This window comes from Aspergillus puulaauensis, chromosome 7, assembly GCF_016861865.1.
Source record: "Aspergillus puulaauensis MK2 DNA, chromosome 7, nearly complete sequence".
NCBI classification, from domain to species: domain Eukaryota; kingdom Fungi; phylum Ascomycota; class Eurotiomycetes; order Eurotiales; family Aspergillaceae; genus Aspergillus; species Aspergillus puulaauensis.
In genome coordinates this window covers 219108-246214 of record NC_054863.1, presented here as the reverse complement: position 1 = coordinate 246214, position 27107 = coordinate 219108, and the positions used below count along the sequence as shown (strand labels likewise).

The window sequence follows — 27107 nt, the reverse complement described above, 5'->3', positions numbered from 1 at the left end:
GAAATCTCTAATTCGATCACAAAACTATTAGAGATAGTTCAGAAAGCAGCAGCCCAAGTTATTATAGGACTCTTCAAAACTGTATTAATCTATATAGCAGAAGCTGAAGCCGGGATTAACCTACTGGGCATCCAAGTTAGGAGAAGGGTTATCAAGCACTGGATTAGCTGCTATATACTCCCGCATAGTCATCTATTCCTGGCAATACAGAAGGGCAGTAATAAACCAGAATGGGAAATATCAGAACCCTGGCCAGAAATCTGTCCTATCAATGTGGAGGCTGTGGAAGTGATCTAATCTTTTGTAGTCAGCCCTTACACACCAAGTATAGGGGATTTTATTGACCTAGGAGAGGCCACTGAACTGGACCATGAACAATATATGAGCTGTTGACTACAGGTTGGCATCTATATCCATGGTTTAGGGCGCAACAGACTCCTTGGAAAGGGACTGTGGCAACAGCTCAGGACCTGGTTATGGAGGCGTGATGCACTCCAATAAGATCAAGTCCAGTAGTTCAGGCAGACAACAGCTGGAAGATACACCAGAGAGCTTAGCTGCTGCTTCACGGGCGCTGAACTCCCCTAGACATGACAGCCACCTCAACCATTTTTTTTTTTTGCCCAATTGGCTGTTTGGGGGGCTTGGGCCCGTCTTTCAAGGATGAAGACATTTTACTTTGTAGTGATTGGTCTGTTCCGCAGGCTGATAATTAGTTCTCTATGTCACAGAAAGGACTGCAAGTTAATGCTTCTACTGACCTGTATGTATCTTGGTTTATTAATGCTTTGTTTGATGTCTCCAATATCAGGGACTAATTGCTTCTGTCAACACAATGAGCTGGCGTGCAGGCCCAACCTTAATTTGTCAATCTCTGGTTCACATCTTCGGGGCCACATGAGGCCAGCCTCGAGACGAAGAGCTGGAGTTTTACCAACAAGAAATCAGTGCAAGTTAATACGCTGGCGGGTGCCACCGTAGTCATTCGGAAGCAGGCGAACTCCGCGCCCAGAACACTCGCGACCATCCGGGCCTGTTGATCCAGCCAACTCCAACCCCCACATGAACTTGACATCGCTAGACGATACTACAGCGGCGAAGTCCGTCTTCCAATCGAGCAGGTACAGCCTTCACACCCCGCGATACATTGCTAGGCCTGCCTCTTCTGGTACCGCCATCCTAACCCTTAATTTCCGGAGCATCGGTCAGGATATATCAATCTGCGCTGTCCTCGAGATGGTGGAGTGATCCAAGCAGTGAGTCTCGATCTGCATCTTTTTTCATTATGTTTCTGAACTGTTCCAAGTTTTCTGTGGGGTTGCCTGCATTCTGGTTGTATCTTGCTGCATTGCTTCATGCTTGCGGCAGCATGGCCATGGCATATCCATACACCGTCTATCGCGGTACATTTATCCATCTCCCCCGGCTTAGTTCGAGTTCGGCGAAGCCGGAGCTTGCTCGAAATCAAGGTGCCCTGTGGGTCTCTTCTGAAGATGGCCGTATCAAGGGATATAATTGGCAAGTCCGCGATGATGCCAGCTTCCAATCGTTCCTGTCTCGCCACGGCTGGACTGATGCCGATGCTACAACCAATGCCAATGCCAATTCATCCACCAAAGTCAAGGTTGTAAAGTCCAACGATGAACGAAACGAGTTCTTTTTTCCCGGCTTCATCGGTATCTCCTATCTAGCTCGCTGACGATCTGCCAGTACTGACCGTGTAGACACCCACATTCACGCGCCACAGTTCCCCAACATTGGGCTGTTCGGCTCCGCAGGCCTCCTGGACTGGCTGAATGAATACACCTACCCAGTAGAAGCCAGCTTCGAGTCCAACTCGCAAGACACAGACCCCAGTCACACGCCCCCCGAGGGCCTGCGCGTCTATGATCAAGTCGTCGCTCGCACTCTGGCCCACGGCACAACATGCGCTTCTTACTTCGCCACCATCCACGTCCCGGCCACCAACGCCCTCGCAGCACTCTGCCACGCCCACGGCCAACGCGCCTTCATCGGCCGCGTCTGCATGGACAACCGCGATCAATGCCCGTCTTATTACGTTGACCAGTCCGCCGATGAGGGTTTCAATGCAACAAAGTCGACAATAGACTACATCCAGACCCTAGACCCGAAAGGAACATTGATCAGCCCAATCATCACCCCCAGATTCGCCCCAAGCTGCTCAAACCACTCCCTCGATGGCCTCGGCAAACTGGCCGCGTCTTATAGCCCGCCCCTCCACATCCAAACACATATTTCTGAGACAACCGACGAGATTGATCTCGTCCATCAACTGTTCCCGGAGGCAGCCAGCTACGCCGACGTCTACGACAAGGCTCACCTGCTTACCTCCCGCACCATCCTCGCGCACGGGGTGCACCTTACTCGCGACGAGCGGGCTCTCATCCGCGAGCGCGGCTCTAAGGTCGCGCACTGCCCATCGTCAAACTCCGCCCTGGGCTCAGGGCTTGCTCCTGTCCGCATCATGCTTGATGAAGGCCTCACGGTTGGTCTGGGCACGGATGTGAGCGGCGGGTACAGCCCCAGTATCCTTGAAGTGGCCCGACAGGCCTGTCTGGTGTCTAGATTGGTTGGTTATAGCGCCGAGTTCCAACAGATGACGGGCAACTCAACATCAACTGGCCATGAGAGACTTTCTGTTGAGGAGAGTCTTTACCTGGCCACGCGCGGCGGCGCAGCAGTCGTCGACATGGCAGATGACATTGGCGGTTTCGATAAGGGGATGATTTGGGATGCGCAGCTGATTGAGCTGGGTGCTGTGCAGAATAACACCGTAAGCCCGCTTGATGTAGCGCATGTGGATGGCCTCGCTGGTCGGAGCCTTGCCGAGTCTGGTCCTGTGGGTAATGTTGGCTTGTTTGGAAATGAGACTTGGCAGGAGCAGATTCAGAAGTGGATGTGGGGTGGCGATGATCGGAATGTGAAGAATGTGTGGGTTCAGGGCAAGCTGGTGCATACCAGAAAGTAGACGATGATTGCGCTTTCGCTGCATTTGTATGTTTGTTTTGAGTAGCTGCAGTGTAGTAGGTTCATTGACTTACTAGGTACTTGATAATTACCTCAGGCTACTTGGGGTATACTTAGGGCATGCTCAGATCTACTTAGTAAGTAAAAAGCAGTAAGGGATGAGTATTAAAACAGAAAGACCATCACCCTGGCTAGAAAATCAAGTACAAATGTCCCACGCCACTAATCCAGGATACTCAACATCCACTTGCGAGTGCTTCTCGATGGCCCAATCGCATAATCAGGAGAATTGAACCTGCAGTCGGCACAACATCGGCGTAATGAAGACGTTGTGACGACGACTGTGGGGATCCGCAGATCTTCATGCTTAAGATTAAGGTACAAGATATGAACGCCAATTATTCTGCTGCTTTCTACCCACCCCGGAATTATGTTGTTTTGCCCAGTCGGATATTCCGTACAGCACGCTTGTGACCTCATGCATCGTCGAGGTGTGATCTTGGATCCTGACTTATGGAGCAGAGGTATCCGGCTCTTATCAACCCGCGTATCGCAACCCAACGTGATGTCCCTGCTCATACTCTGCGCGAGTATACCAATGATCTAGGGATATGCATACAATCACCTGGCTTCAATTCCTCCTCCTCCCAATAGCATCATGCACCTTCCAAAACCCGCCCAACACCGCCCGCGTTAAATTCCGCTACTGGCTCCCAGACCCCAGCGTAAACACGACCACAGTCCAACATGACATCCAATCCGCCGGCTCAATCGGCGCCGGTGGCGTCCAGCTCGTCCCGCTATACAACTACGGTGGATCCTTAGCGGCGCCCCCGTCCGGCGCAGACTGGGCTACCTACGGCTTTGGGACGGAGGCTTATAACCGTGTCCTCAAGGCCTCGCTACAAGCTGCGAAGGAGGCAGGCATGGTCCTTGATTTTGCTTTAGGGCCGAATCAGGGACAGGGTGTTCCTGCAGAGACGACGGATCGAGGATTGCATTGGGATTTGGTATGTTGCTTCAAAATGCTGGATATATTAGGACTGACAGCTACTAGGTGCCCTTTAACACTACTGTTCCTCGCAATGGTTCATATACCGGCAGGATTCCTGGATGGGGATCAGGGGAGCTGGTGTCCCTCGTTTCAGCGGAAGTTTTGGCCTCGTCGGTTATCCAGAACCCAGCCAGCTCGACCTTCAGCACACCATCGACGAACTCTACGAGATTAGTGCTTCGGAATGCGTCTCTCACCGACCATACCGATAAAGTCTGCCATGATGGAACAGTGGAACTGCGATTTGATACAAAGTCTACTCGCCACCTCTTCGCATACTACCAGTACCAAGACCTGGCAAAGAACCTAGACATCGAAACCAACACCACAGAAAGCATCTTCGACAATGGCTCTTACATTGTAGACCACTTCAGTGCCCGCGGTGCACAAACCACGATTGACTTCTGGGAGGAGCATATCCTCAACGACTCCGAGACCAGGCAGCTCCTATCCGAAGTCGGGAAGTATGCCTGGGAAGACAGTATCGAGATCGAGTCCAACATCTCCTGGACACCCTCGCTGCCAGAGAAATTCCAGCAAGTCGCCGGGTACGACATACGGAAATACCTCCCCTTAATCCAATTCGGGAATAACAACCCTGGTGTGCAGCCATCCTACCCAGGGGATATCCAATGCGTTCTCGACACCCAAGACGCCGGCCAGGGCGTGGTAAATGACTACCGCGAAGCCCTAGCCCAGGGATACCAAGAATATCTAAACACCATCAAGGAATGGACATCCTCTCTCGGCCTCGAATACTCCGCCCAGATCTCCTACAACCTCCCGCTGGATATGGAATCGAGCATTGCACACGCCGACGCCCCTGAATGCGAGAGCCTCGCCTTCAACGACAACATCGACGGATATCGCCAGTTCTCCGGGGTCGCAAATGTCGCGCAGAAAGGCGTCATATCCAACGAGATGGGCGCGGATATTCGGACGGCATTCAGGCTGTCTGTTTCGCATCTGCTCTGGCAGATTAACCGTGCGTTTGCGGGAGGCGTGAACCAGGTTGTCCTACATGGGCAGACATACTCGGGGAATTACTATGACACGACATGGCCGGGGTATGCGTCGTTCTTTATGCTGTTTGGGGAATCGTATAACGATAAGCAGCCTGCTTGGGAATATAGCTATCCTGATATGATTGCGCATGCGAGCAGGAATCAGTTTGTTTTGAGAAAAGGGATGCCGAGGACGGATGTTGCCTTTTTGAATAAAGATTCTGTTACGGATCCTCAGCTTGGGACTGTTTATGCTGGCAGTGATCTTGTCGACTCTGGGTATACGTACAGCTATTTGTCGCCCGATAATCTGGATATAGACAGTATTCGGGTTGACAATGGTCTTCTTGCTCCTGAGTCTCCGGCGTATAGGGCTATCGTCGTTACTACCCATCAGAACGTCACGTTGGAGTCTGTGAAGAAACTGCTGCAGTTTGCGCAGGCTGGACTCCCTGTGATCCTCAGCGGTGGGCTGCCGGGGTACTATCCCTCTGGGAATGCCAGTGATACCGTCGCTAGAAAAGATGCAGTTACAACTGCTCTCCATAACCTACAACGAACTGAGAACGTCTATACCACTGGCACAAACAGGGTTGCCCAACGCCTAACAGCCATAGGGATTCATCCTCGCGTCCGCATCCAAACGAACGGCACCTGGTACCCGGTCTACAGAGCAGACAACGCAACAGATATAGACTACATCTTCTTATTCTCAGAGTCCGCCTCCAAAGCCCTGTCGAAAGGTACAATTACAGTTCAAACCACGAAAACGCCATATATCCTGAACAGCTGGAGTGGGAATCGTTCCCCAGTCGTGCATTACCAGGTCAACAACAACGGCACAATCACTATCCCACTGACACTTGCCGCGAACCAGACAACAGTACTGGCATTCAGTAGCAGCCTCAAGAATCAAATCGACACGCCGGCAACTCATGCAGTCTACCTCCCGGACTCTGTCATCGGGTATAACTATACCAAAACCGCTGGACTGGCTTTACACGTCAGTACCGTCCACCGTTCATCAAACTCGACTGTACAGCTATCAAACGGAAAGACGCACCATCTCCCGGTCTCACCATCACCTGCGCCATCAGTACAACCAGGGGACTCCAGGACAAAACCATTCAAACTCTCAAACTGGACCCTAAAGGCCGAACACTGGACCGCTCCCGCAAACCTCTCCCACGCGGATATCCCAGCCGTGAAACATAACACTACGCACTCATTGCGTGGAACGTTCATTCCATCCTGGCTTGATATTGAGGGATTGAAGAACGCCTCCGGTGTTGGATATTACCGGGCTGGATTTCAGTGGGATACTACCGCCATGAATGGTAGTAACGGTAGTAATATAGGAGCATATATTTCCCTCCCTCCCGTCTCACACGGGCTACAAGTATACATCAACGGACATCGACTTGACGGGATTGACCTGAATAGACCGCTTGCTGATATGGGACCCTACCTTACGTCCGGGGTCAATGTGGTGGATGTGATTGTGCCCACTGTTATGTGGAATTATATCCGCAGGTTATATGGTGATATTGAGATCGCAGGGTCGGCGCCCTTGTTGACCACAACGGGGCCTCTGCCGAGTCTTGCTGAGACCGGGCTTATTGGGGAGGTAGAGGTATGGCCGTATGTTGTTAGTTGGATTGATGTTTAACTTCTTGTATATATTCCGTTTGTAGAACTCAATGCTATGTTAGTATTATTTTTATTATGTATGCATTATATATCGCAGCACTAGGTGAAGCCTCAGGTTACATAAATCCCCATAGATTCCTCCATCCTTTCTCCAGGATGTCCTTGTCTCTAGCTGTAGCCAGATCGTGAATCTCGTCTAGCTCGCGCAGTTTCTTTTCGACCGAAATGAAGTTCGATAGGTCTTCCAGTTTCCATTGGACATTTCCCCAGTTATTGTATAATTTTATACCCAGCCATAGTGGGATGAAGCATAGTATCTGATAGTGAGCATTAGCATTGCCTCCGGTAATGGTCTAGAAAGGATATTCTCACCGATAGGTAGGCGGACAGAAACCTCGGGGATGCCCAGTTATGCCACAGCGCAGAACCATCTGCAACCGCGAGTACAAACAAGCATCCCAAAAGGGCAAGGTACATTGTCATGGGCTGTCCGTGCGAGCGCCAAGGGTAAAGGTCTTCTGTGCCAGGATTGCGGAATCGGCGGAGATGGGCGAAGTGGGGTGCGGCGTTGAGTGCGTCTCGGTGAAGGGACATACTGGGAACGTTAGACATGACACATTATATTGAAGACCAGTGTCATAAAAGACACATACCAGTTGTAGAAGCGGATGAACGCCCAGCACTCGCATGCCCAGACAACGATGCAACTCACGGAACCCATCTGGGCGAGCACCTCGAGAAGCTGGTGTAGTGTTAGACCTGCCTGCAGGAAATGAACGAAAACTTACACTTGATATCGTCGTATCCGAAGAGTTGTGTGGAGACAGGTACAAGAACGGCACCCACATAAAAAAGCAGGATAGTAGCATCGCCCGAGCCGGGACTTGATAGTTATTTGTCTTCCCAAAGAAAGCGAGGAAGCGCCACTCCGGCCCTTGCAGTCGTCGAGTAAGACCGAATAGCGTCCGCGACGCAACGTAGAGGTTGGTGTTGGCAGAGAACACGGCGGTGACGAAAATTACCGCAGTAATAAGGTCTGCAAGTCCTGGTATTCTCGACATGGCGGCGCTAATCACAAATCCAGAGTCACTGTTGAACTTTTGGTTGTCTGGACGGTCTTCGATAACTGGCGATCCAAGCCATGAAAGTCGAGGAAGATTCGCATCGTTCCACTCGATATTCAAACTCATCAGAATGCCGGCGATAAAGTAGATCACCCAGACAAGGAAGCTGGTCCAAGTCGCGACAAAGCGGACGGATATATACGGCCACGGGCTCCTGTCGCTCGGGTCTGTGGATGCTTTGCGCCTTCGGTCAGCGCGTGCTTCGAGCGCGGTGGCAGCAGTGATGTCGACACCGACGTACGCAAAAGCAGCGATGGAAAATGCATAACTGTTGTTGTCAGTTTCAAATTAGACAATACGGACCCATGCGCATACAACATAGCTGAACCCCAGTTGTCAACAGCGGTTTCATCGAACGGGAACATGGGGCCGTGCTTGTAATCTGCAAAGGTCAGTGCTGGCGAGAGCAACCCAGCAGGAGACTTACTTGTGGTACCGATATGTCCTTTTTCTCCAGCTAATCGCCGTCAGCTTTAGTTCATTAAATTCAAGACATGCCTACCTCCAAGATTGATCGCAATCATACAAGCGATCACGATCACAACGCCCAGGATCTTTATAGAGCCCCCGATGACCTCCGTCAAACCATAGATCTATCATGCATTAGCCTGTCGTATCGTTTTGGAATTCACTGTTGTACCTGAACACCGAAACTATTGAGTAGGACCAGGAACAGTGGCACAACGAAAAACATGATTGTTCCTTGGATCGCCTTCCCCGGGTCCCAGTAATCCAGCACACCGGCAGCCGCCACAATTAGGGCTGCGAAGTTGATCGAGTAGGTGAACCTATCGAACAATCAGATAGCTATTCAGCGCAATCGAGCAATAAACCAACCAGTATGCGATTCCAACGGCGGTCCCTAAATCCTCATCGACGAATTTCGCCACGAATTCGACAAGCGCACCTGAAATCGGCCACAGGGCAAGAAACTCGCCAATGCATTGCATCACCATCCAGGCCAGCAGGCCCATCACCGTGAATGCAATCAGAACAGCTCCAGGGCCTCCAATCCGCAGAACAGTTCCGCTGCGTATGTACAATCCGGCTCCGAGGACCCCGCTTATCGTAATCATCTAGCTCGGTCACATTAGATTGTCGGATGGCAGAGGGCGGATTGAGTGGCCTCTTACGAAGACATGGATTCCGCGAAGTCGTCGCCTGTGCAATTGTGAGATATTGTTAGCAAACATCTCATTGCGTCATATCTCATGGCACCCAATTACCAAGACCCTTACTTCACGGTGCGGTCCTTCTCGTGGATGGCAATGACAATCGGCCCAGTGGTATCTTCCTCGCCCGCTTCATCTGGGCCACCCAAGGGGCTGTCGCCGAGCCCAATGGAGCTCGACCGTAGGGAATTTGCCTGTGGAGTGGTAGATATTGTCGGTACACGCAAGGTATCGCCCAAGCTCGCAACTCCAGAAGGCTGTCGTTCGCGAGCAGTCGGGGACCAATCCAAGTCATCGAGGTTGATTCTGTAGTCGTCGTTACTATTTCGCGAAGCCATGTTACATAGCTTCAGGCATCGCAGCGCAAATACGAGGGAAGAAGCGTCGGTCCATGGTGCGGAGGCTGCGCAAGTTATGCCTCGGGCGCGCTTGCTGCGAGTCATCGCCCAGTTCATCCATTCCGCCTCGGAAAAGAAAGCATAGACCGGCTAGCCCTGCATGGTTAGGCGAACACTCTTTGCCCGCACGGTCTGCTCTCATCGCCTCGCCTCGGAGGGACGTGATAGGAGGAAGATGTGGCTGAAGCAAGCCCCGTGCATGGGGAATGCGCAAGCGGCCCAATCATCCTCCATGGACATATCGTGTCTCCCCTCCTTGACTACCTCCACGGCATGAACAACGCACCTGATGGAGTTGCAGTGACAGAGCTTCTTGCTCTCCGCTTCGCTTGGATGCCCCCAGGTGCCTGAGAATCCCCCGTATAATTCCCATCAGGGATCCAGAAGGAAGAGATTGTCGTTATCAACCACCCTTTCATGTATCCCACTTTCCAAGCCTTAGGACCAACTCTACTGTTATAAATAGAATCCCGATAAACGTATACGGTAGTTTGGATGTCATTTATCGAGCGGACACTCAGCTTCGCGTCGTCGCTATCATCGTCGCCGCCGTCGCAGCCTTCGTCTCGCACGATGTGTCGGCGACAGGACACAGACGCACACTATCTCACAAGAGCGAAACTACAAGGTCTCCTTGAGAGCAGATTCCCGAACCATCCTGGCAGGGATTTCCACATTCGGGTATGATGTCGCTGAATGTTTGTCTGCCAATCCTGCTCTGCTGACGCCTGTCCTTGCTCGCAGCTCTTCCAGAACGTCTGGTCATTCGATGCGCCTGAAGAAGTAACGCAGGTCAGTTCCCACCTTGTGGTCCGTTGGATTCCAGTTCCTCCACTGACAAACCACAGGCCGAACTTGAGTAAGTGCCCACCACGCAATCGTGCACGAGCTGGGGGCTGTGATGGTGGCTTAGAATGGACTGACTGGTCTTCGTGTTTGCAGGGCGATCGCCGAGTAAGCAAAGACCGTCACCCAAAGCACGAGGGAAGGCTTGAGTCTCGGCGGCATTTTTAGGAAAGGGCTGTGGCTGCTGATCCAATCATTGTCTTATTGTGGGCTTTTCTTGTCGCATTTGTGGTGATTGTCATCAGGCTGTTCTCGCCCCCGCGCCTCTTCGGTGTCACCGTGTCAACCCATCATCAGAGTCAATAAAAAAAGACTTTAACAAGACGCACTTCACATTTTTTGTAAAGACCATATTTGAACGGCGTCGCGCTGCGTAGATATTGTTTTTCTCGGCATAGACCTGCCAAACCACGACGGCAACCAGAGATAGTATGGAGCTCGACACTCTGCCCATACTGACGCGACCGTATGGTCCCGCAGCACAGGACGCACCAGATGATGCGCCCTCATTAGCAGCTTCGCCTGACTTGTACTCCCTCATTCCATACACGGACGATTTCCAAGCTCGTGCTGAATCGCGGCGATGTTTCAACCCAGTGGAGTCGGCATCTAGAGTAACTTGGATTGATGTTGACGGGGACCAAGGTACGTACACCTCTCACCGCGTAAGGGCGTCCATTGCTGACGACCAATATAGCGACTGCGAGAACTTTGAGCTCGCTGGCCGAACTCCGCGGATGCAGAAGTCTTCACATCCCGCGAGAAAATGGGTTGAGAATTTTGTAAGTCGCGGCTAACCAAGTGATATGCCTCGGATTTGTGTCTGATTGTCACTAGATCCGTCAACCAGCCCAACTCCTGGAGGCCACTGAATGTCACTGGCGATATGTTCAGAGAGATCGTGGATATCGCTGGCGCCTCGTCTGACCTGCTGGAGCTGCCACTGTCCTTTTTTCAAAAGTCCATGGCTGTCGAGGAGGGCTTCAGCAGTAGCCCGGTCATCAGGCACAACGCCGACTCGATCGGTCAGTATCCTGCGGCATCCGCTATACAGGCTGGCTACTAATATACAGAAGAAATCATTTACATCATGAAATACGCGTTTGAAAAGAGAGTTCAGGAAAAAGGGATGGACCCGTGGGTTCTACGCCAAACAGGTGTATATCAAAAATACGAATTGGCAACCAAAAACAGCACCTGGGTGTTGTTACATCCAACAGCAAACTGCCATTTTCAATCTCGCCTTGAGAGTTTTGTTCAGTCGCCAAGTCAGAGATCCTGTCTGCATCGCAACCCACTTCTCATTCATAACATCCTGTTTGGGTCGTTCATGTCCGCCTGGAGAGATTATATCAAACACCTGGAGGGCCGAATGTTACCCATTGTAAGTGCAAGCCCACTCAATCTCAGATAACCCGACTGATGACCATAGGCCAATACCACGGTCGCAGCCGAGATAAACAAGGCGTTGAGAGTCAATCATGAATCCTTGACGGCCATCCGCGGGACCGAGAATCGATGCTTAGTTCTCCAACCAATCTTCCGGTCACTCGAGAAGACCTTCGACGTGCTCCACCAAGCCAATGCGGCGCTTTCGGATTCCGGCGTCACCCAAAAGCATGACTTGGAGGCAATGAAGCAGCTGCTCAATAATTATTTAACCACCATTAACTCGTACGGGCAAGCTGCGTGGTCATTGCAAACCCGGACATCGAGAATAGCAGCACACATCACCGACACTCTCTCCTTCAAGGATGCGTACGTCGCAAAACGACAGACTGAATTCATGGTGCGAGACTCCACCACAGTTCGCGTCATAACCGTGGTGACACTGATATACCTGCCTTCAACATTCATGGCCGTAAGTGCTTTCTGACGGTGCGAGTAAGAAATATATACGGCTAATCTCGCACAATATTAGACTCTTCTCGGGATGAACGGGTTTTTTGAAATGGACGACAATCATAACGTTGTGGTGTCTCCGCAGTTCTGGATATATATCGTTTGTTCCGTGCCCTTGACCGCAGCAACGCTATGCTACTGGTGGTACTTCCAGAAGGCGAAACAGCGGACTGAACGATCCACTGACGCCTTGATGGTTTGAAAGCAATCAAATATCGGTGGGAGAGGGTGTTAACCATATTATTATTATTGATAGATTGGCGGATTTGGTATTTTGCATTTGTTCAATGATCGATACCCATTTCAAGAAAAGATCCAGAAGAGGAGGCAATCAGCAGCTTCAGCTGTTTGTTCGGATCACGCTGCACTGTGGCATCATCTAGCGCGGGCACATATGATAACCGGTTTATCTTTGCGCTTCCGAAAAAATCGGATTTTTCCAGCGAGTGGAGAGGCAATAGGTAGGCTCGCAATCCATTATTCTTGCCAATAAGAACAAGAGTGTACCCATCATCGCAAACGAACACACTATCAATCCCGATGTTTAGTTTTCGGTCGTTAGTTGACCGCGTAGAAAGATTGACGTGGAGAATGCGCCGGTGATCCGAGACTACGACCAAGCAAGGGTCGCCCGCCTTAGACATAAATAGGCAGCATGTTGTGAAGAGGGCACGAAAGGTCTCGGATGACTGAAAAGTAGTATCGAGTCAGACAATAAAAAGGTAGCATTATTCAGTCAGAATACGTACCTCGATTGCCACCGAGAAGTCCCTTAGGCATTTTCCACTATAGGTATCCCATAGCCGTATCGAAAAGCCACGCGAGCCATCTTGGATTACGACAACAAGAAACTTTCCATTTGGCGTAAAATCCAGGAAGCGTATTTGCGCTGCCGATCCGACCACTATTTTCTCGACAATAAGGTTGGCTGCCGTAGTCACCGACATCAGCGAGCTTTCCGAAACGGAATTTGAACGGCTAGAGCGCGGTAAATAGTAGCTGTTCCTATGCGAACACGAGTTAGTGGTGATTTAAATGCCTTGGGATAAACACCCACGCCTCATTCGCCGTCCCCATGAGATGCTCGGTATAGGCAAGATATATCCTACAATCCATCTCAGAGCCTTTCGGTCTATCCGTAATGACGAACGCAGCGAGAGATCCATCAGAGGACATAGTAACTCTTTTGATATATCCCATGTGGTCGTAGACAACCCTGACACCGTCATCAACGCGGACAGAAGACGATGTCCCCACAACATTATATACGTGGCACTAAAATAGTTAGCCATGGCCAGAAAAGGGCGGATGCAACGCGACGACATACCTGGAATGAGTCCCCATCAAGGCAGTTGCAGATTGTGTTGGAGCTCACTGCAAATGATTTGATTGCCCCATCCGGGATTCGAAGAGCCTGAGGGGGCGGAATCTGTGTCCCATCGCGCAGAGCAGACATGATCTCTGACACGGTCCAGAATAAGGTATTCTGGGAAGAAAAAAAGGCTAAGTAATCGCCATCCACCGGAGAGAACCGAAATCCAAATCCATTAGGGTCGAGGTTATACCCAAATCTCCGCAGTCGGGAAACAGACGACTCTGATGTTCGATGCTTGAACCTTGCGATTAACCGATCCAAAACGGAAACATGCTCCGGCTGGCTTTGCGAGGGTTGTGGTGAGGATGGGGGCCCTCGCTCTTCAAAGTACTGATGGATTGCTCTCAGTCCAAGTTCCACGTCCCTTGCAGTGGCTCGTTGGCGACAAATAGGGTGTAAAACCTTGCTCTGGAGGTAGTCAAGCGACTCTCGAATCACGCGGGACACCGTTTCATCCCGAGGATTGCTCTGCTTCAGGTGGTCAAACCAGGAGGTTACAGCGGGAGAGATCCGAGGGGTCGAGTTCCTAGTGGTGATATAAAATAAATCGCCCTCTGGCCGCTCACCACGCTTTTCTGTGAATTTCTTCACCCCGCTTGGCCCGTAAACCATATAAGTTATGACCAACGCGAAAATGCAACCCAGCGACCAAACATCGCTTTGAGCTGTTACCCTGCCACCAAGTGTCCCGCACTCTGGGGGCAGGTAAATCCCTTCAAAGCCTGGGGCAGCGCTGGAAAACTCACGATTTCGCACACGTGTGAGGCCAAAGTCTGTTATCTTCCAAGTTTCGTCAGGTCCATATGCATCATAGACCAGCACATTACTAGGTTTCAAGTCAAGATGAAGGCAAGCCACCCCGTCGAACCCGTCGTGAAGAAAAGCAAGCGCCCCAGCCAACGCAACGCCTCTTTTGAAAAGCATGCCTTTTTTCTCCAAAGTATCCAGGCCGCGTTCATCTCCGTCGAGTTTTCCATTGAGATATTGATCAAGATCGCCAGTAGCCAAGGGGAAAAACAGGCTGCTAGTATCGCGGTATTGCAGAATGGCGACGACCATCACCAGATGATCGTGCTTTTTTGGCTGTTCCATGATCGCTTTATATACGTCAAGCTCAATGGTGAACGACTGTTGTCTTTTGAAATCTTTCCGGGCCAGCCATTCTGGTTCCAGGTTCCCACTACGATCCCCAGTAGATCTCACATGGTGCCGTTCGATCTTGACTTTATAAACCTCACCAAAAGCACCACCTCCTATTCTTTGTTGCCTTTTGTAGGGTAGCGGACATTGAGATCGATAATCCTGATACGTTACATCTTCTTCCCTCCGCAGGGTTATAGCACAAAACTGAAACTGGGTGTCGAAAAACTCGTTCGCGAGCGTAGGGAAGACTAACTGGGCCTTGTCAAGGGTGATCGGGAGTTCATCGTCTGTTAAGAGGGGAGGTTGGAGGGGAGCATCATTGTGAACGAGTAAGTTGGTGAATTCCCTCAACAATTTAACATCGCCCGAGCGTCTGATTCGAACGACGACTGCAAATACGGTACTCAAATTCCGTACAATGTGACGCACTATAGCTGATATGGTGTCATCTTTTGACATGCCACGGGGGGATAGCAGTTGAAATAGCTCATGGAGTTGCTCCTCGTCCATCCGAAAAACTTCCTTGGCAGTCCCATTGGGATAAAATGGCTGCTCTTCGTGATTTCGTACGCGGAGTTTCTGTAACCGGACGGAAAAGTCATCACAAATTTGATTTATTCGCTCCATTCCCTCCATCTCGGGACATTGGTGCGCGGCCGTGGAGGGCTGGGATCGAACGGACAGTTTCAGGTAACGTAGAATCGGCGGAAATAGCGTCGAGGTACAGGAGTCATTGTCTCGCGCGTAAGACCAGTGCAGCTCAGATCTATATGAGATCGAGAGTGTGAGCGACTAACTTCACAAGGACGGGGCAGGAGATGGCAGCATACCTTTGTTACCAACGTCGCCAGGGACTCCAAGTCAGGGTCCAAGCAAGAGGAGAACCAACGTCAGCGAGATAAGACGATGGGCCAAAGGCATCCGGGGCAATTTCACCCGCATGTGAGCCAAACTCATTTCGACATGATCCCGCGGCGCGGCAGCCAATAAGAGCGAACAGATGTTTCTTCGTATTGAAGGCGAGGTGGCAGGTCAAAAGGCGTTCACCGGCCGCTCGTAATAGGCCCCGTGGGAAGCCCTCGAGCACCAAGTCTTCCCTTCGCAAGCATTGTGGCTGTGTCAGTGCGTGGCTGATGGCAAGCTGATTGCCCGATAAGACGGGGTGTCAAGCTCGGAGCAAGCGGCTCTGGAGTGGAGGTGGCTAGAGATACGGAGGAGTGGGGCTGTGGACGCTCCGTCGCAACTGATCTCCAAACCAGATGATGGATCTGGGCAAAAGAGTGGCAAAATGGACTGGCATGGGATGGAATGGCTGCCCAACGACGGTGCAGGAGTTGATCTTCTTTCAGGCTGGCGATGTTGTGGGCTTCCACAAACGGCAGGTGCGATGCACGTGACCTTACTCCCAAATCACGCCGAACAGACTCTTACTCTTGTTTTGCAACTTCTTCTTGGTAGGTAGATATCTCGAAATATCGTATACCGATCTGCTTCCGAGAGTTCTCTGAAGAGACGATGATGACATGTCGAACTTAACACTTCCAAGTCGGAACTCATCGTGATATATATTTCCTACATCACCCCACGTTCCTGTAATTTCGGATTCTATGAGATAATGAAGCCACCACTGCAATACTACAGATCCAGCAATTTCAGGATACTGACCAGTCCCAGGAGCAAAACCTAGACCTGATGTTGATACATAAGCCTCAATGGATCCATGGGTTCCTTCTTGCTGGTTCCGGTGCGGGGAAGCTGAGTCCTTCGGCTATCCAACTTTCGCAGGTTTTTCGCCGAGACATTATTTCCAACCGTCCTGGGGATTGCGGATAACATCTGGTAAATTGATATTTCATAGGGGAATATATCAACCACCGGTCGCCGAATGGTAATGGCCGGCGTTTACGAACCTCCTCGGCTGCGGGCCTCAACCGCCTGCGTGGCATGCAATAAGAAGAAGGTCGGTACCCACAGAACTTACACTATATCCGAATGGCACTGACCTCGATAGGTACGGTGTATTTTTGGGGAAAATGATAATAAATGTCGGAACTGTCTCCGACACCAATGGCCGTGCTTGTGAGTGCAGGAGAGAGGCGAAATTCTAGGATCAACCATTAACGATTGTAGCCAGCGCGCACCAAAACGCAGAGGGCGACAACCTGGATATGCGAGACGGGAAGGGAGAAAGCAATTAACACCTCCCGATGCACAAGTGTCTCCAGAAGCCAGTTCGATCCTCTTGAGCGCGGCGCAAGAGATCACTCCTCCAACTACAACTTGGTCGCTTGCTTCAGAAACAGCATTGAAAGATTACGATGCCAGGCCGGCACGAAGCAACGTGGACGGAATATGGAATCCATACACATCAATAACCGCAACTGGTGGCTTTATGGAACGGAATGATTACTTTCGCGACACGGATTCGATAACTAATGACGAGGGGGCACTGCCGATTTCACCCGCGGAGACACTATCAGAGGATGATGTGCAATTGCTGCGCCTTCAACGCGCCTTTGATATACCGCCGCGGGCTGTGCGAGAGAGCCTTATCGATACATTCATGAAGCGCTGCGCACCATGGATGCCGATCGTGGAGCGCAGCTGGCTGCAGGATATCGACAACAATACGCCGTCGATTTTGCTCCTTCAGGCTGTTTTTCTCGCCGCCAGCCGAGTAACCTCAGCTCCAGCGGTGGCATCGTACGCATCATCACACGAATTCTATCGCCGAGCAAAGGCGCTCTTTTATTCGGGATGGGAGAAGAACCCGCTGACTGTAGTGGCGGCGGTGTGCGTTTTGCATTGGTACAATCCCGAATGCCCAGAACATGTTTCAACGAATACAAGCAGCTTTTGGCGATATGTAGGCATTGGGTTGGCACATCAGATAGGTCTTCACAAGGAGCCGTCAAATACCGAAGGAAAAGCTTTACGGCGACGGCTATGGTGGAGCTTATTTGTGAGTTGCTCTGTCTGCTATCGGTGGACTTACTGACAAGGCCGCAGGCAAGGGACTGCTTGATATCTGCTGGACAGGGCAGACCACTCGCAGTCAATCTCTGCGACAGTGAACTAGCGCCACCACGTATAGAAGACTTTCGGGATTCGAGCCATAGGCCCGATCTGTTCATCTCATACGTGGAAATTTGTTCTATCCTTGGTCATTTGACCCAGTGCTGCCGGAGGGACTCCCTGACGCGTCGCACAAGGCAATCGGTTAGCAAGTCCCTCCAGCGATGGATTCATGGACTACCACAGTCGTTGCGACTTTTTACCAGTGTAGATCTCGATTCTGAGGTGTCCAGTGCCGAGAAGCCTCTTTCGCCCTACAATTTTGAGGCGAGACAACTTCACGTTCCATATTTCGTTTGCCTGATAATTCTCTGTCGGTCGCCGTCGGCGCACTATGCCCCGTCAGCTGCGGCCATTCTTGCATCCGCCTACGTCGTTGCAATCTTTGAAGACTTTCTTGCTCGTGATGAGATCCAGTATCTGGGATCGATATTTACGTTTTATCTTCTGGCTACCGGCATTGGAATGCTATCATGCAGAAGAATTCCACTCTTGTGGTCAAAGGCTGCGCCAGGAATGCAGACAATAGATTCGTCCCTTGAACAGCTCGCCAAACGGTGGCCGTCAGCGATGGCACCCCTCAGAGTCTTGAGAACCATTTCCGACAAACAGCAGACTTTGCCAGCTGCTGATACCCATGTTGTTGAGGCACCCAGTCTTCCGGATGAACATCAGGTATTTTTTGATACACTTGGGCCTGGTCTCACCTGGGCCTGGGAAGTCTTCATGCGTTCGACGACGCACAACGGCAGTGCTGGAGTAGAAGATACTGGGTCCATAGGGCACCGGGGGAGCCAGGGACCCCTGGCCCCAGTATCCTCGCGCACGCGTGGGAATGCTACGGCAATGGTGGACAGCCTGCCAGCTGGTGGTCTATTTGATCCAGTCAGCGACTTGCCCGAGCTTAACAGCCAAAACGCGTTAGATGACGGGCTCTTTCAGTTACAGTATGATGGAATCGGAGACTGGCTGCTCAACGACTGCGATATATACGGCGATATCATGATTTAGCACCTAGTAGTAGAACCAATTACAAAAGAATTCAGGGCGCCGTAACTGCTGAATATGACGTCGCCACCGTTTCCAGCAATTATGTACCAGCCCCGCGGTCGATGCGGCATTCGGATAACTTCAGATGGAGCCCCCGCATTTCGGCTGTCGGCGATTTGCATCGAGAACCGACATGGGAGGGTGCTCTGTACACAGACTGACCTCGGTCGCATTATTCTAGATGCTTTTTAATTATAACACTTTACAACGACCTAATATTGTCTCAGTCCTACCATATATGCACTATGTCTGAAGTAGGAACGTTCCGCAACCTCTCACTCGAGCGACACGGCAATGTGTTCGTCATCACCATGCAAAAGCCACCGGAGAACCGGTTGAACACCTGGTACTGCCAGGAGATCATTCGTGCATTCCGGACCGTAGAGAAAATACTTGGTCCGGACAGTGAAGGAGCAGTTATCACGCGCGGAAGCGATGCGAAGTTCTGGTGTACAGTACGTGATTGAACCTATACCGGCAAGGAAAAGGTATTGCTAGATATTGACTGGCAGGTATCAGGGCCTGGAACTCGATGAATCAGACAAAAACCCATTCGCTAACTCTGATGGCTTCTACCCGGTATTTCGTGCCTCCACCACCCTCTATGTCGCCAATGGCTCTAATGCGTGTTTTCTCAGCTCGTCCACACTGTCCTGGACTTCCCATTCCCCACGATTGCCCTGTTAACAGGTCACACCTTCGGCGGAGCATGTCCATTCGCTCTTGCGCACGATTACCGAATTATGAACGCCAAACGCGGCTTTCTCTCCATGCCCCCTGTCAACCTAGGTCTCCATTTCGACGGGATCGGGTCGCTTCCGCGTTTGAAGCTGCGACCTGATATTGCATCCAAGATGCTACTTGAGGCGCATCGGTGGACCGGGAAGGAGGCGCTACAGGATGGCATTGTCCAAGCTGTTGCGGAGCCGGAGCAGATGCTGGATGCCGCGCTGGAGATGGGCAGGAAGTGGGCTCCAAAAGCGAAGATGGGGTATGTTTCTTTTCCGAGCTTGCTTAGTGCAGTGCTAACGAGATTTATAGGGTGTATGCAGCATTGAGGGCGGAGCTTTGGGGTGAGGCCATTGAAAAGTTCCAGCGGATTAGCTATGTCCATGGAAGACACACATCTGCACCGGCGAAGGCGAAGATCTAGACAGCCTAAGTATACATAGGTGTTTTAAATATCAGATTTGCCTTGGAAGTAGTGCACTGCCATACAGCGCTCGAGGTGTAACTAGATGTCTGAATTTCAACTACAATGTCTATATAAGGAAAGTCTACAACTTCGCCCGAACCTGCGTATCTCTTTTCTCCCAAAATTGAATTCCACCTTCTCCCCTCCATCCAGGAGGAAAATACTTCGGACCCAGAATCTTCTTCTGCACCTTCCCCGTCCCACTCTTCGGAATCTCCCCCTCCAGCACCCTCAGCACAGTCGGCATCTTATACCCAGCAAGCACCCCTCTCAAATCCGCCCTCAACTGCTCAAGCGATAATGTCGTTCTCCCATCCTTCAATGTAACAGCAGCGGCAACTCGCTGTCCATACTCCTCGTCGTCAACACCAACCACCATGACCTCCCCTATATAGTCTAGCCCTAGGATCTCCCGCTCGATGTCCAATGCGGACAGCTTATACCCGCCGCTCTTTATAATGTCGATCGATGCCCTGCCGAGGATGAAATAGTTCGGCCCTTCGCGTCTCGCAATGTCGCCGGTTATGAAGTATCCTTCTGCGTCATGCGCTGCAGCTGTTGCGGCGGGGTCATTAAGATATCTGCAGGGTTCATCCAATCCGTCAGTCAATCCAATACATTACCTTAGCAAGGCATGAGCTTCAATATGTAAGTTATGGGAGAAACATACTTCGCAAAAAGATGCGGCCCCTTAACAAGAACCATCCCCTCTTGATCCAACTTCAGATCAACCCCCGGCGACACCCGTCCCACACTATTTAACGGCGACGACCCATCAATATCAGCCTTCAGCACAGCATGGAACTCCGTCCCTCCGTACCGCGTGAGAATCGGGTTTCCAGCTAGAATCCTCGTCCAGAATTGCTGAACCGGTCCAGGCAGCGCAGACGTCCCGCAGAGTAAGACCCGTAGTTTCCGAGCACCCTGGATATACGGTTCCTGCTGGGCTGGTGGTAGCCTTGCGATATGGGATTCAAAGTACCGCATCATTCTGGTATAGATTGTGGGTACCCCCGAGAATACGCTTAATCCACCCTTCGACCAACGCTCCCACGTCCAAGCCGGATCGAAGCTCCCGCTGCGGAACTCGATGCATGCACCGGAGAGCAGGAAGGGGAGGAAGGTCAGCCCGATCCCTGTTGCATGGTGAACGGGTAGGAGATGCTGGACTGTATCAGCTTCCGTAAGACGGTACTGGTCTGCGACGTCTTCGGCTGCGCCGAGGATGTAGCTCCGTCGTTGGACGGCGCCTTTGGGTGGGCCGGTTGTGCCTGAGGTGAATATTACGAGTGCGGCGGAGTTCATGTTGGGTATAGGGTTTGATGACACTGTTATGGAGTGCGCGTTTAGGGGGGTTGGCTGGAGATGTTGGGAGATTGTGAGGTGGGGGAGGTTCGTTCCGACTGCTTGGACGACGCCCTTGGTGAGGGCTGTCGCATTGTTCGAGGATATAATTGCGACGCATTGTGCTCGTAGAACAAGGGATTTGGCTTCCTGGACTGGAAGGGCCGTTGCTGGGGTTTGTTAGTATAGAAGGTATGGATGTGGGATGAGAACTGACTTATCGGGACCACAGCGGCACCAAGTGTCAGGATAGCTATGAAGGCGACTGCATATTCATATCCTCCAGGTGCTATCAGGGCAATAAATACTTCCTGGTCTTCGTCCAGCTGCTTCTGTGTCGTCGGACTAAGATTTTCTCTCAACGCCCGTCTAAGAGCGAGTGCATCGGTAATAAGTTGTAGATACGTCTTCTCAACCCCCGCATTAAGATCCCTGATTGCAGCTCGCGGAGGCTGTCGATGCGCAAAGCGGAGCAACCTGTCAGATATCGGTAGGTTTGGAAGTACATTGTCGCCGTCGTGCCGTGGGACAGTTAGGGTACGGTCACCAGGGCCGACCTGCTGGTGCTTGCTCTTGTAATCCATGCAGCTCAATGTGATGAATAGACACTTATCGCAGTCAGATCTCGGTAAATGGATTTATACCAGGACTCCAAAATCATTACCGATCGATTGCTCCATCGGATTCCATTCTTGGAAATTCACCGAGTGCCGGCCGGCAGTCGGCCATTTGTATACATCTACCCTCGGATATGCATCGCACCACCCGAGGTGGAGAAGATATATTGGCTCGCTGGTAACTGAGATTGAAACTCGAAAGAATTGTGAATATCAAATGCATTGCTTGCATCACTCGACATGCCCGACTTCACAGATACCCTTCGCCCCAGCAAGCCGGACGGCCCTGAGCTCCTGGCTCGCGAACGAGCGCAGTCAAACGTCCCAGTTGACGAGCTTGCAAGCCACCTACTGGGCAGTGATGGATTTCTTTCTCGGCAATCTAAAGTCCTGCAGGTAGTACAAAATGAGCCGCTGCTTAACAAATCGCACCAGCAGAATATCTCACGACCAGATCGATTCAAACTTGCCCTTGCGCGGGGGAAACTTCTCCGCCGTCTCGCTGATAAGCATAAATGGACACAAGAAGAACATGAAACGGCTGAGTATTTAGTCGACGATGTCTCGCCGTACATGCTGCACATGGGCATGTTTATCACTACGATCCGGGAACAGGCAAATGATGAACAGCGCGCGTACTGGCTCCCTAAGATAGAAGGGTGGAGGATTATCGGTGCCTACGCCCAAACAGAACTTGGGCATGGGAGTAATGTCCGTGGGCTGGAATTGCAAGCTCGATATGATCCGCGCACGAAGGAGTTCGTCCTGCATAGTCCGACTTTGACGGCGAGTAAATGGTGGAATGGGACGTTGGGCCGGACGGCGAACCATGCCATTGTCGTTGCACAGCTTCTGCTTCCTGATCCAACAGGCAGTGACGGTTCAGATGGAACGGAGTATGTGTCGTACGGCCCTCATCCATTCATGGTCCAAGTGAGAGACACGAAGACGCATCTGCCATTCGACGGGATTGTGATTGGGGATATTGGACCAAAGTATGGGTATGCGACGATGGATAACGCGTATATGCTGTTTAACAACTTCAGGTGAGTGCATCTCCATGAAAGTATCTGGCTGTATCTGACATATGTAGAATTCCCCATTCCGCAATGCTATCTCGCTACTCCAAAGTCGATCCAGAAACCGGGCGATACACAAAACCAGAGCAATCCGCTGTCGTCTACGGTACACTGACATACATGCGCTCTAAAATTATCCAACACGCTAGACTCGTTCTCGCGCGTGCAGTCACAGTCGCAGTCCGGTATACCTCCGTCCGACGCCAATTCTCAGACCGCGACGGTGGCTCGAACAGTGCTGAGCTCCCAGTACTTGACTATCCAACGGTGCAAATCCGCATTCTGCCTCTGCTGGCCACCTCATATGCACTCCATTATACGGCGCTGGCCATGCAGAATATATACAGCAAGACCAGGAAGCAGATTGAATCTGGTGACTTTAGTAGCCTTGCGTACATGCATAGCATGTCCTCTGGACTGAAGAGCCTGTGTACGACGCTTGCTGCAGACGGTATTGAGACTTGCCGAAGAGCGCTGGGAGGGCATGGCTTTGGGGGTGGGAGTGGGCTTATCCAGTTGAATAATGACTATTTGTCTAAGCCCACGGTCGAAGGGGATAACTGGATGATTACGCAGCAGACGGCGGCGTATATGATCAAGAAGATGGCGGCTGCTGTTGGTTCTCAGAGTGCTGCGACTGATGAAATCGATGTTCAATTTGGAACATATTTGCCTCTGGTTCAGAGCAGCGATAATGGGGATTGTAAGTATGATATCTTTGGCAACGACCAAGACTTGGCCAGAAGCTTTCAGCACCGGGCCACCGCACTCGTACGTATCCCCGTCTACTCGCTGCCCAGTATATTGACTCTCCAGGCCTACAATGTATACCAAGAACGCGTGATAAAGAAACGACCGTGGACTTCACTCATGACCCAATTCCACAAGCTGAGCAAAGGTAGGCCCTTTGCACTAAGCTCAACCACTGCTAATAGCACCCAGCACAATCCCAATCAATCCTCGTCACGCAATTCTACGAGGCCCTCAGCACAAGCAAGGACTTGTCAAACTCGTCACTGGTAGTTCTGTGGGATCTATACCGGCTCTTCGCTCTATGCACCCTCGAGGCAGACCGATATGAGTGTACGTCCAGCCTCCTGATACTCAGACTGCTCCTGACATCTCGTCTATAGTTTTCACCTGCAACGCCGCGTCAAGATCTCAACTAGACGAGATACCAAATAAAGTCAATGAAATAATGACGCGTATCCGACGTCACGCAGTTCGACTGGTCGATTCGTGGAGTATTCCGGATTACCTCCTGGATAGGTATGTCTCCACCTTGCAATGGAAATTGATATATGTACTAACTAGTTAGTGCTCTTGGACGATATGATGGGCGGGTATACGAAGATCTATTCAACAGGGCGCATAGACTGAATCCGCTGAACAAGCTCACTGTGAATCCGAATTACTGGGAAGATGAGATTGTCAAGGGTGGAGATGACTTGAAGAGTATAACGTCGAAGCTCTAACTTGGTTGAGAGGCTTGAGGACTATTCAGTCTGAGCTCTTCCGGAGTATTTACTTGTATGACGCCCGAAACTGAGATGCAATGGCGTTTAGGGCTTGTCTAGGCGACATTCTGTTATCATGGCCATTGCCATTACCGTTATGATCGCGGTTTAAGCCAACTTCACATTCTGGATTAACATGACATTTTCGCTCCAAAGCTGCTAAACATTGTTTGAGTCAAGACAATTGAAATACACCACAGGCTGCCACTTGCTGAGGACAGTACTAGTATTTGGATTGCACGCTTCCGTAGGACACACCGTTGAACTCCAACTCAAAGATTAAAGACGCAGAGGTCGGGGTTACGGCTAATGTAAAAGGGACATAGAAGTATTCCACGCCCTGTGAATTCTTCTTCCGCTCAAAGAGCGTCTGGGGAATCTGGCGTAGATCCGCCTCCACTTCACACAAGCGCAGAACTCCTATAGTTGTAAGTGGCGTACTAGGCCTGTCAAGACAGATATAGGCTTACCGGTGTTCAAGACGTCTGGTGCATTGTCGTTATTGCAGAATAAAAGGGGAGACCGGAATATCAAATGCTCAGGATTTTTGACTCTCACGCTTTTGGAGAACCGCATCTTAATGGGACGGTTCTCTGAGAGCTCCGATGACTGGTTGAGTTGGCGATTATGTATAGCAAGTGGGAGCCCTAATTCACTTACCTTGGTGATGAACCATCTCATCTGCTCACCCACCTTGTATGTTTCCTCAAGCGAGTCCCAGAATTTGCGAGGATCCTCTGCACTATGGATCGCCCGATCGTATGGGATACTCATCTCAGTTCCGTAATGGCGGCGCGCAATGCGACTTTCGATCTGGTTCCGTCCGAGTTCGCTCTGGACAGCACCACTGCTTTACGTTAGTGTAATCCCGACCCTTCAAGTCGGCATGCTTCGTACCTGGCGACTGCTATCAATCTATGAATAGGTTAATTCAGCCTGTGCATTTCGGATCTTGTCTCAACTTACCCATTCGGAGGCTGGAGTATGGTCACGCCTGGATTCATCTTGTCCAGTCTTTGGAAGAGATATTCTGATCCGCCAAAGCCGCCGACCAAAATGATTGCCTGTTCGAGGTATCAGCGAGATATATCAGGGGCTGTGGGTTATTATTCACCTTTGCGGAGAGGCCCTTTCCTCTAACCGCCGACATTTGCTGATCAACCAGCTTCTCGATATCCTCAATGACTGGATCAAAGATATCTTTGATGTCGTCGCTGTAATTCATTAGGGCCTGGCTCTGGTAAGTGAGGCAGGCAGTAACATACTTGGTGAGCAAGAAAAAGCCGTCCTCAATTAGTGCCTCAAAGTCATCGGCAGCTCCTGCTACTGGGATGAAATGCTCAACCTGGGAGAAATCCTCGTCGTGGTCGCCCATGAAGTTTGGCTTAACCCTCTCTTGCCAAAAGGTCATGGCAGTTTCCTCTGACTTGCGAGATAGGGCCGTGTATGCCTTCTCTCCCATTCTCTCTCGCAGCAGCGCGTCGAATCTGCCATCGAGAAGAACAGACCCACAGACATCGCCTAGACCATATCAGTGATGGCACTGGGAGTTTATATCTTTGCCTACCTGTTCCTTCGGTCACCTCGGCGAGGCATAAGGGTTCGAGCTTCTTGATTTGGTATGATATCAGGTCCTACACCGTCAGCGCTGGCCCTAGCCCGGAGTATTGACGGAGCTTACCACAGTACCTCCACCGGCGTCACAAACGATAAAGATGTCGTTTTTCTATTCGGTCAGCAGGCAGCACCAGATATAGTATACGATTCCGGATGACATACAGCAAGAGTATTTGGCTGAACTGCACGCAGAGCATGAAGAGCAGCTGCCTCTGGCTCTGTAACCACGGAAATATTCCTCCCATCAGCCCCAGCCCCAACGGAAGCTTCTAGTGTCATGTATTTGGCTTTGAGTGACCACATTGCAGGTACAGTGACGACAAAGTGCAAGTTCATCTGAGCTGCGTCCACCCCAAGCTGGCGCTGGAGGACTCGTTTCGCGTGCTTGATCACCTGTTTTAAATAGTCCGTCACTGCTTGCTGGGGATTGACTTTGTGCTTCTTCAGCATTGCCTTGGACTCTATCGATGGAGTGTACTTGACCTCCTGGTCCTCCTCGAGTAGAAGCTTGATACCGCGACAGGCCTCCGCAAAGGGCCCAAGTTGGTATCCCCATTGCAACGGTTTTCCTCCTTTGTATGATATGTCCGAGGGCACCTTCACGGATATTCCTGCCTGGGTGTTAATCTGGCTGAAGGGAAACGCAACTCTGTCCACTCACTGTTGCCTCCGCCTGGCCACTTGGATATTACTTGGATATCATCAATTGATCCTCCGACGCAATACGCAATACTAGTATACGGGTTCCTGTTAGCCTTATATCAAGTACTCCACTCTAAATGTCCACTCACCCACTATAAGTGGTTCCGAAATCAATACCGATGACAATCGATGGACCTTCCATGGTGACGATAATCGAGCCGGTGTGAGTGAGAGTATAGCATTTTCATGACTTAACCGAGAAGATGATTTACATTTAAATAGCGTTGGGTCAGTCTCTGTCGTGACGTTATGTTT

The 27107-nt window shown here is 51.0% G+C and overlaps 11 protein-coding genes across 11 annotated transcripts; 7 read left to right on the top strand and 4 right to left on the bottom strand.

Annotated features, from left to right (window-relative positions):
- Nucleotides 1–1369: 1369 nt before the first annotated feature.
- APUU_70110A (uncharacterized protein) lies at nucleotides 1370–2989 on the top strand (the record flags this gene model as incomplete). The annotated part of the gene is made up of 2 exons (XM_041694947.1): nucleotides 1370–1676; nucleotides 1725–2989. 2 exons carry the CDS (start codon nucleotides 1370–1372, stop codon nucleotides 2987–2989), a joined length of 1572 nt encoding a protein of 523 aa, XP_041560726.1.
- A 610-nt stretch (nucleotides 2990–3599) lies between these two features.
- APUU_70109A (uncharacterized protein) lies at nucleotides 3600–6715 on the top strand (the record flags this gene model as incomplete). The annotated part of the gene is made up of 2 exons (XM_041694945.1): nucleotides 3600–3998; nucleotides 4046–6715. The coding sequence occupies 2 exons, from the start codon at nucleotides 3600–3602 to the stop codon at nucleotides 6713–6715; spliced, it is 3069 nt and encodes a 1022-aa protein (XP_041560725.1).
- Nucleotides 6716–6812: 97 nt separating this feature from the next.
- Nucleotides 6813–9330, bottom strand: APUU_70108S (uncharacterized protein; the record flags this gene model as incomplete). The annotated part of the gene is made up of 11 exons (XM_041694944.1): nucleotides 6813–7013; nucleotides 7069–7291; nucleotides 7350–7438; nucleotides 7485–8088; nucleotides 8136–8202; nucleotides 8248–8277; nucleotides 8323–8413; nucleotides 8461–8608; nucleotides 8658–8896; nucleotides 8954–8981; nucleotides 9059–9330. The coding sequence occupies 11 exons, from the start codon at nucleotides 9328–9330 to the stop codon at nucleotides 6813–6815; spliced, it is 1992 nt and encodes a 663-aa protein (XP_041560724.1).
- A 633-nt stretch (nucleotides 9331–9963) lies between these two features.
- Nucleotides 9964–10253, top strand: APUU_70107A (uncharacterized protein; the record flags this gene model as incomplete). The annotated part of the gene is made up of 3 exons (XM_041694943.1): nucleotides 9964–10071; nucleotides 10135–10182; nucleotides 10239–10253. 3 exons carry the CDS (start codon nucleotides 9964–9966, stop codon nucleotides 10251–10253), a joined length of 171 nt encoding a protein of 56 aa, XP_041560723.1.
- Nucleotides 10254–10667: 414 nt separating this feature from the next.
- Nucleotides 10668–12340, top strand: APUU_70106A (uncharacterized protein; the record flags this gene model as incomplete). The annotated part of the gene is made up of 6 exons (XM_041694942.1): nucleotides 10668–10881; nucleotides 10934–11018; nucleotides 11074–11261; nucleotides 11313–11620; nucleotides 11669–12097; nucleotides 12158–12340. The coding sequence occupies 6 exons, from the start codon at nucleotides 10668–10670 to the stop codon at nucleotides 12338–12340; spliced, it is 1407 nt and encodes a 468-aa protein (XP_041560722.1).
- An 82-nt stretch (nucleotides 12341–12422) lies between these two features.
- On the bottom strand, nucleotides 12423–15292 carry APUU_70105S (uncharacterized protein; the record flags this gene model as incomplete). Its single annotated transcript, XM_041694941.1, has 4 exons — nucleotides 12423–12827; nucleotides 12888–13137; nucleotides 13196–13413; nucleotides 13466–15292. 4 exons carry the CDS (start codon nucleotides 15290–15292, stop codon nucleotides 12423–12425), a joined length of 2700 nt encoding a protein of 899 aa, XP_041560721.1.
- A 1249-nt stretch (nucleotides 15293–16541) lies between these two features.
- On the top strand, nucleotides 16542–18742 carry APUU_70104A (uncharacterized protein; the record flags this gene model as incomplete). The annotated part of the gene is made up of 4 exons (XM_041694940.1): nucleotides 16542–16616; nucleotides 16668–16735; nucleotides 16787–17618; nucleotides 17666–18742. The coding sequence occupies 4 exons, from the start codon at nucleotides 16542–16544 to the stop codon at nucleotides 18740–18742; spliced, it is 2052 nt and encodes a 683-aa protein (XP_041560720.1).
- Nucleotides 18743–19026: 284 nt separating this feature from the next.
- APUU_70103A (enoyl-CoA hydratase/isomerase family protein) lies at nucleotides 19027–19934 on the top strand (the record flags this gene model as incomplete). The annotated part of the gene is made up of 4 exons (XM_041694939.1): nucleotides 19027–19236; nucleotides 19301–19360; nucleotides 19420–19772; nucleotides 19823–19934. 4 exons carry the CDS (start codon nucleotides 19027–19029, stop codon nucleotides 19932–19934), a joined length of 735 nt encoding a protein of 244 aa, XP_041560719.1.
- A 124-nt stretch (nucleotides 19935–20058) lies between these two features.
- Nucleotides 20059–21904, bottom strand: APUU_70102S (uncharacterized protein; the record flags this gene model as incomplete). The annotated part of the gene is made up of 3 exons (XM_041694938.1): nucleotides 20059–20557; nucleotides 20647–21490; nucleotides 21538–21904. 3 exons carry the CDS (start codon nucleotides 21902–21904, stop codon nucleotides 20059–20061), a joined length of 1710 nt encoding a protein of 569 aa, XP_041560718.1.
- Nucleotides 21905–22177: 273 nt separating this feature from the next.
- Nucleotides 22178–24491, top strand: APUU_70101A (uncharacterized protein; the record flags this gene model as incomplete). Its single annotated transcript, XM_041694937.1, has 6 exons — nucleotides 22178–22983; nucleotides 23031–23787; nucleotides 23833–23914; nucleotides 23959–24099; nucleotides 24150–24285; nucleotides 24335–24491. 6 exons carry the CDS (start codon nucleotides 22178–22180, stop codon nucleotides 24489–24491), a joined length of 2079 nt encoding a protein of 692 aa, XP_041560717.1.
- A 265-nt stretch (nucleotides 24492–24756) lies between these two features.
- On the bottom strand, nucleotides 24757–26994 carry APUU_70100S (Hsp70 family protein; the record flags this gene model as incomplete). The annotated part of the gene is made up of 10 exons (XM_041694936.1): nucleotides 24757–24953; nucleotides 25004–25380; nucleotides 25431–25448; nucleotides 25500–25597; nucleotides 25648–26054; nucleotides 26101–26167; nucleotides 26215–26259; nucleotides 26313–26761; nucleotides 26812–26882; nucleotides 26942–26994. The coding sequence occupies 10 exons, from the start codon at nucleotides 26992–26994 to the stop codon at nucleotides 24757–24759; spliced, it is 1782 nt and encodes a 593-aa protein (XP_041560716.1).
- Between the last annotated feature and the right edge of the window lie 113 nt (nucleotides 26995–27107).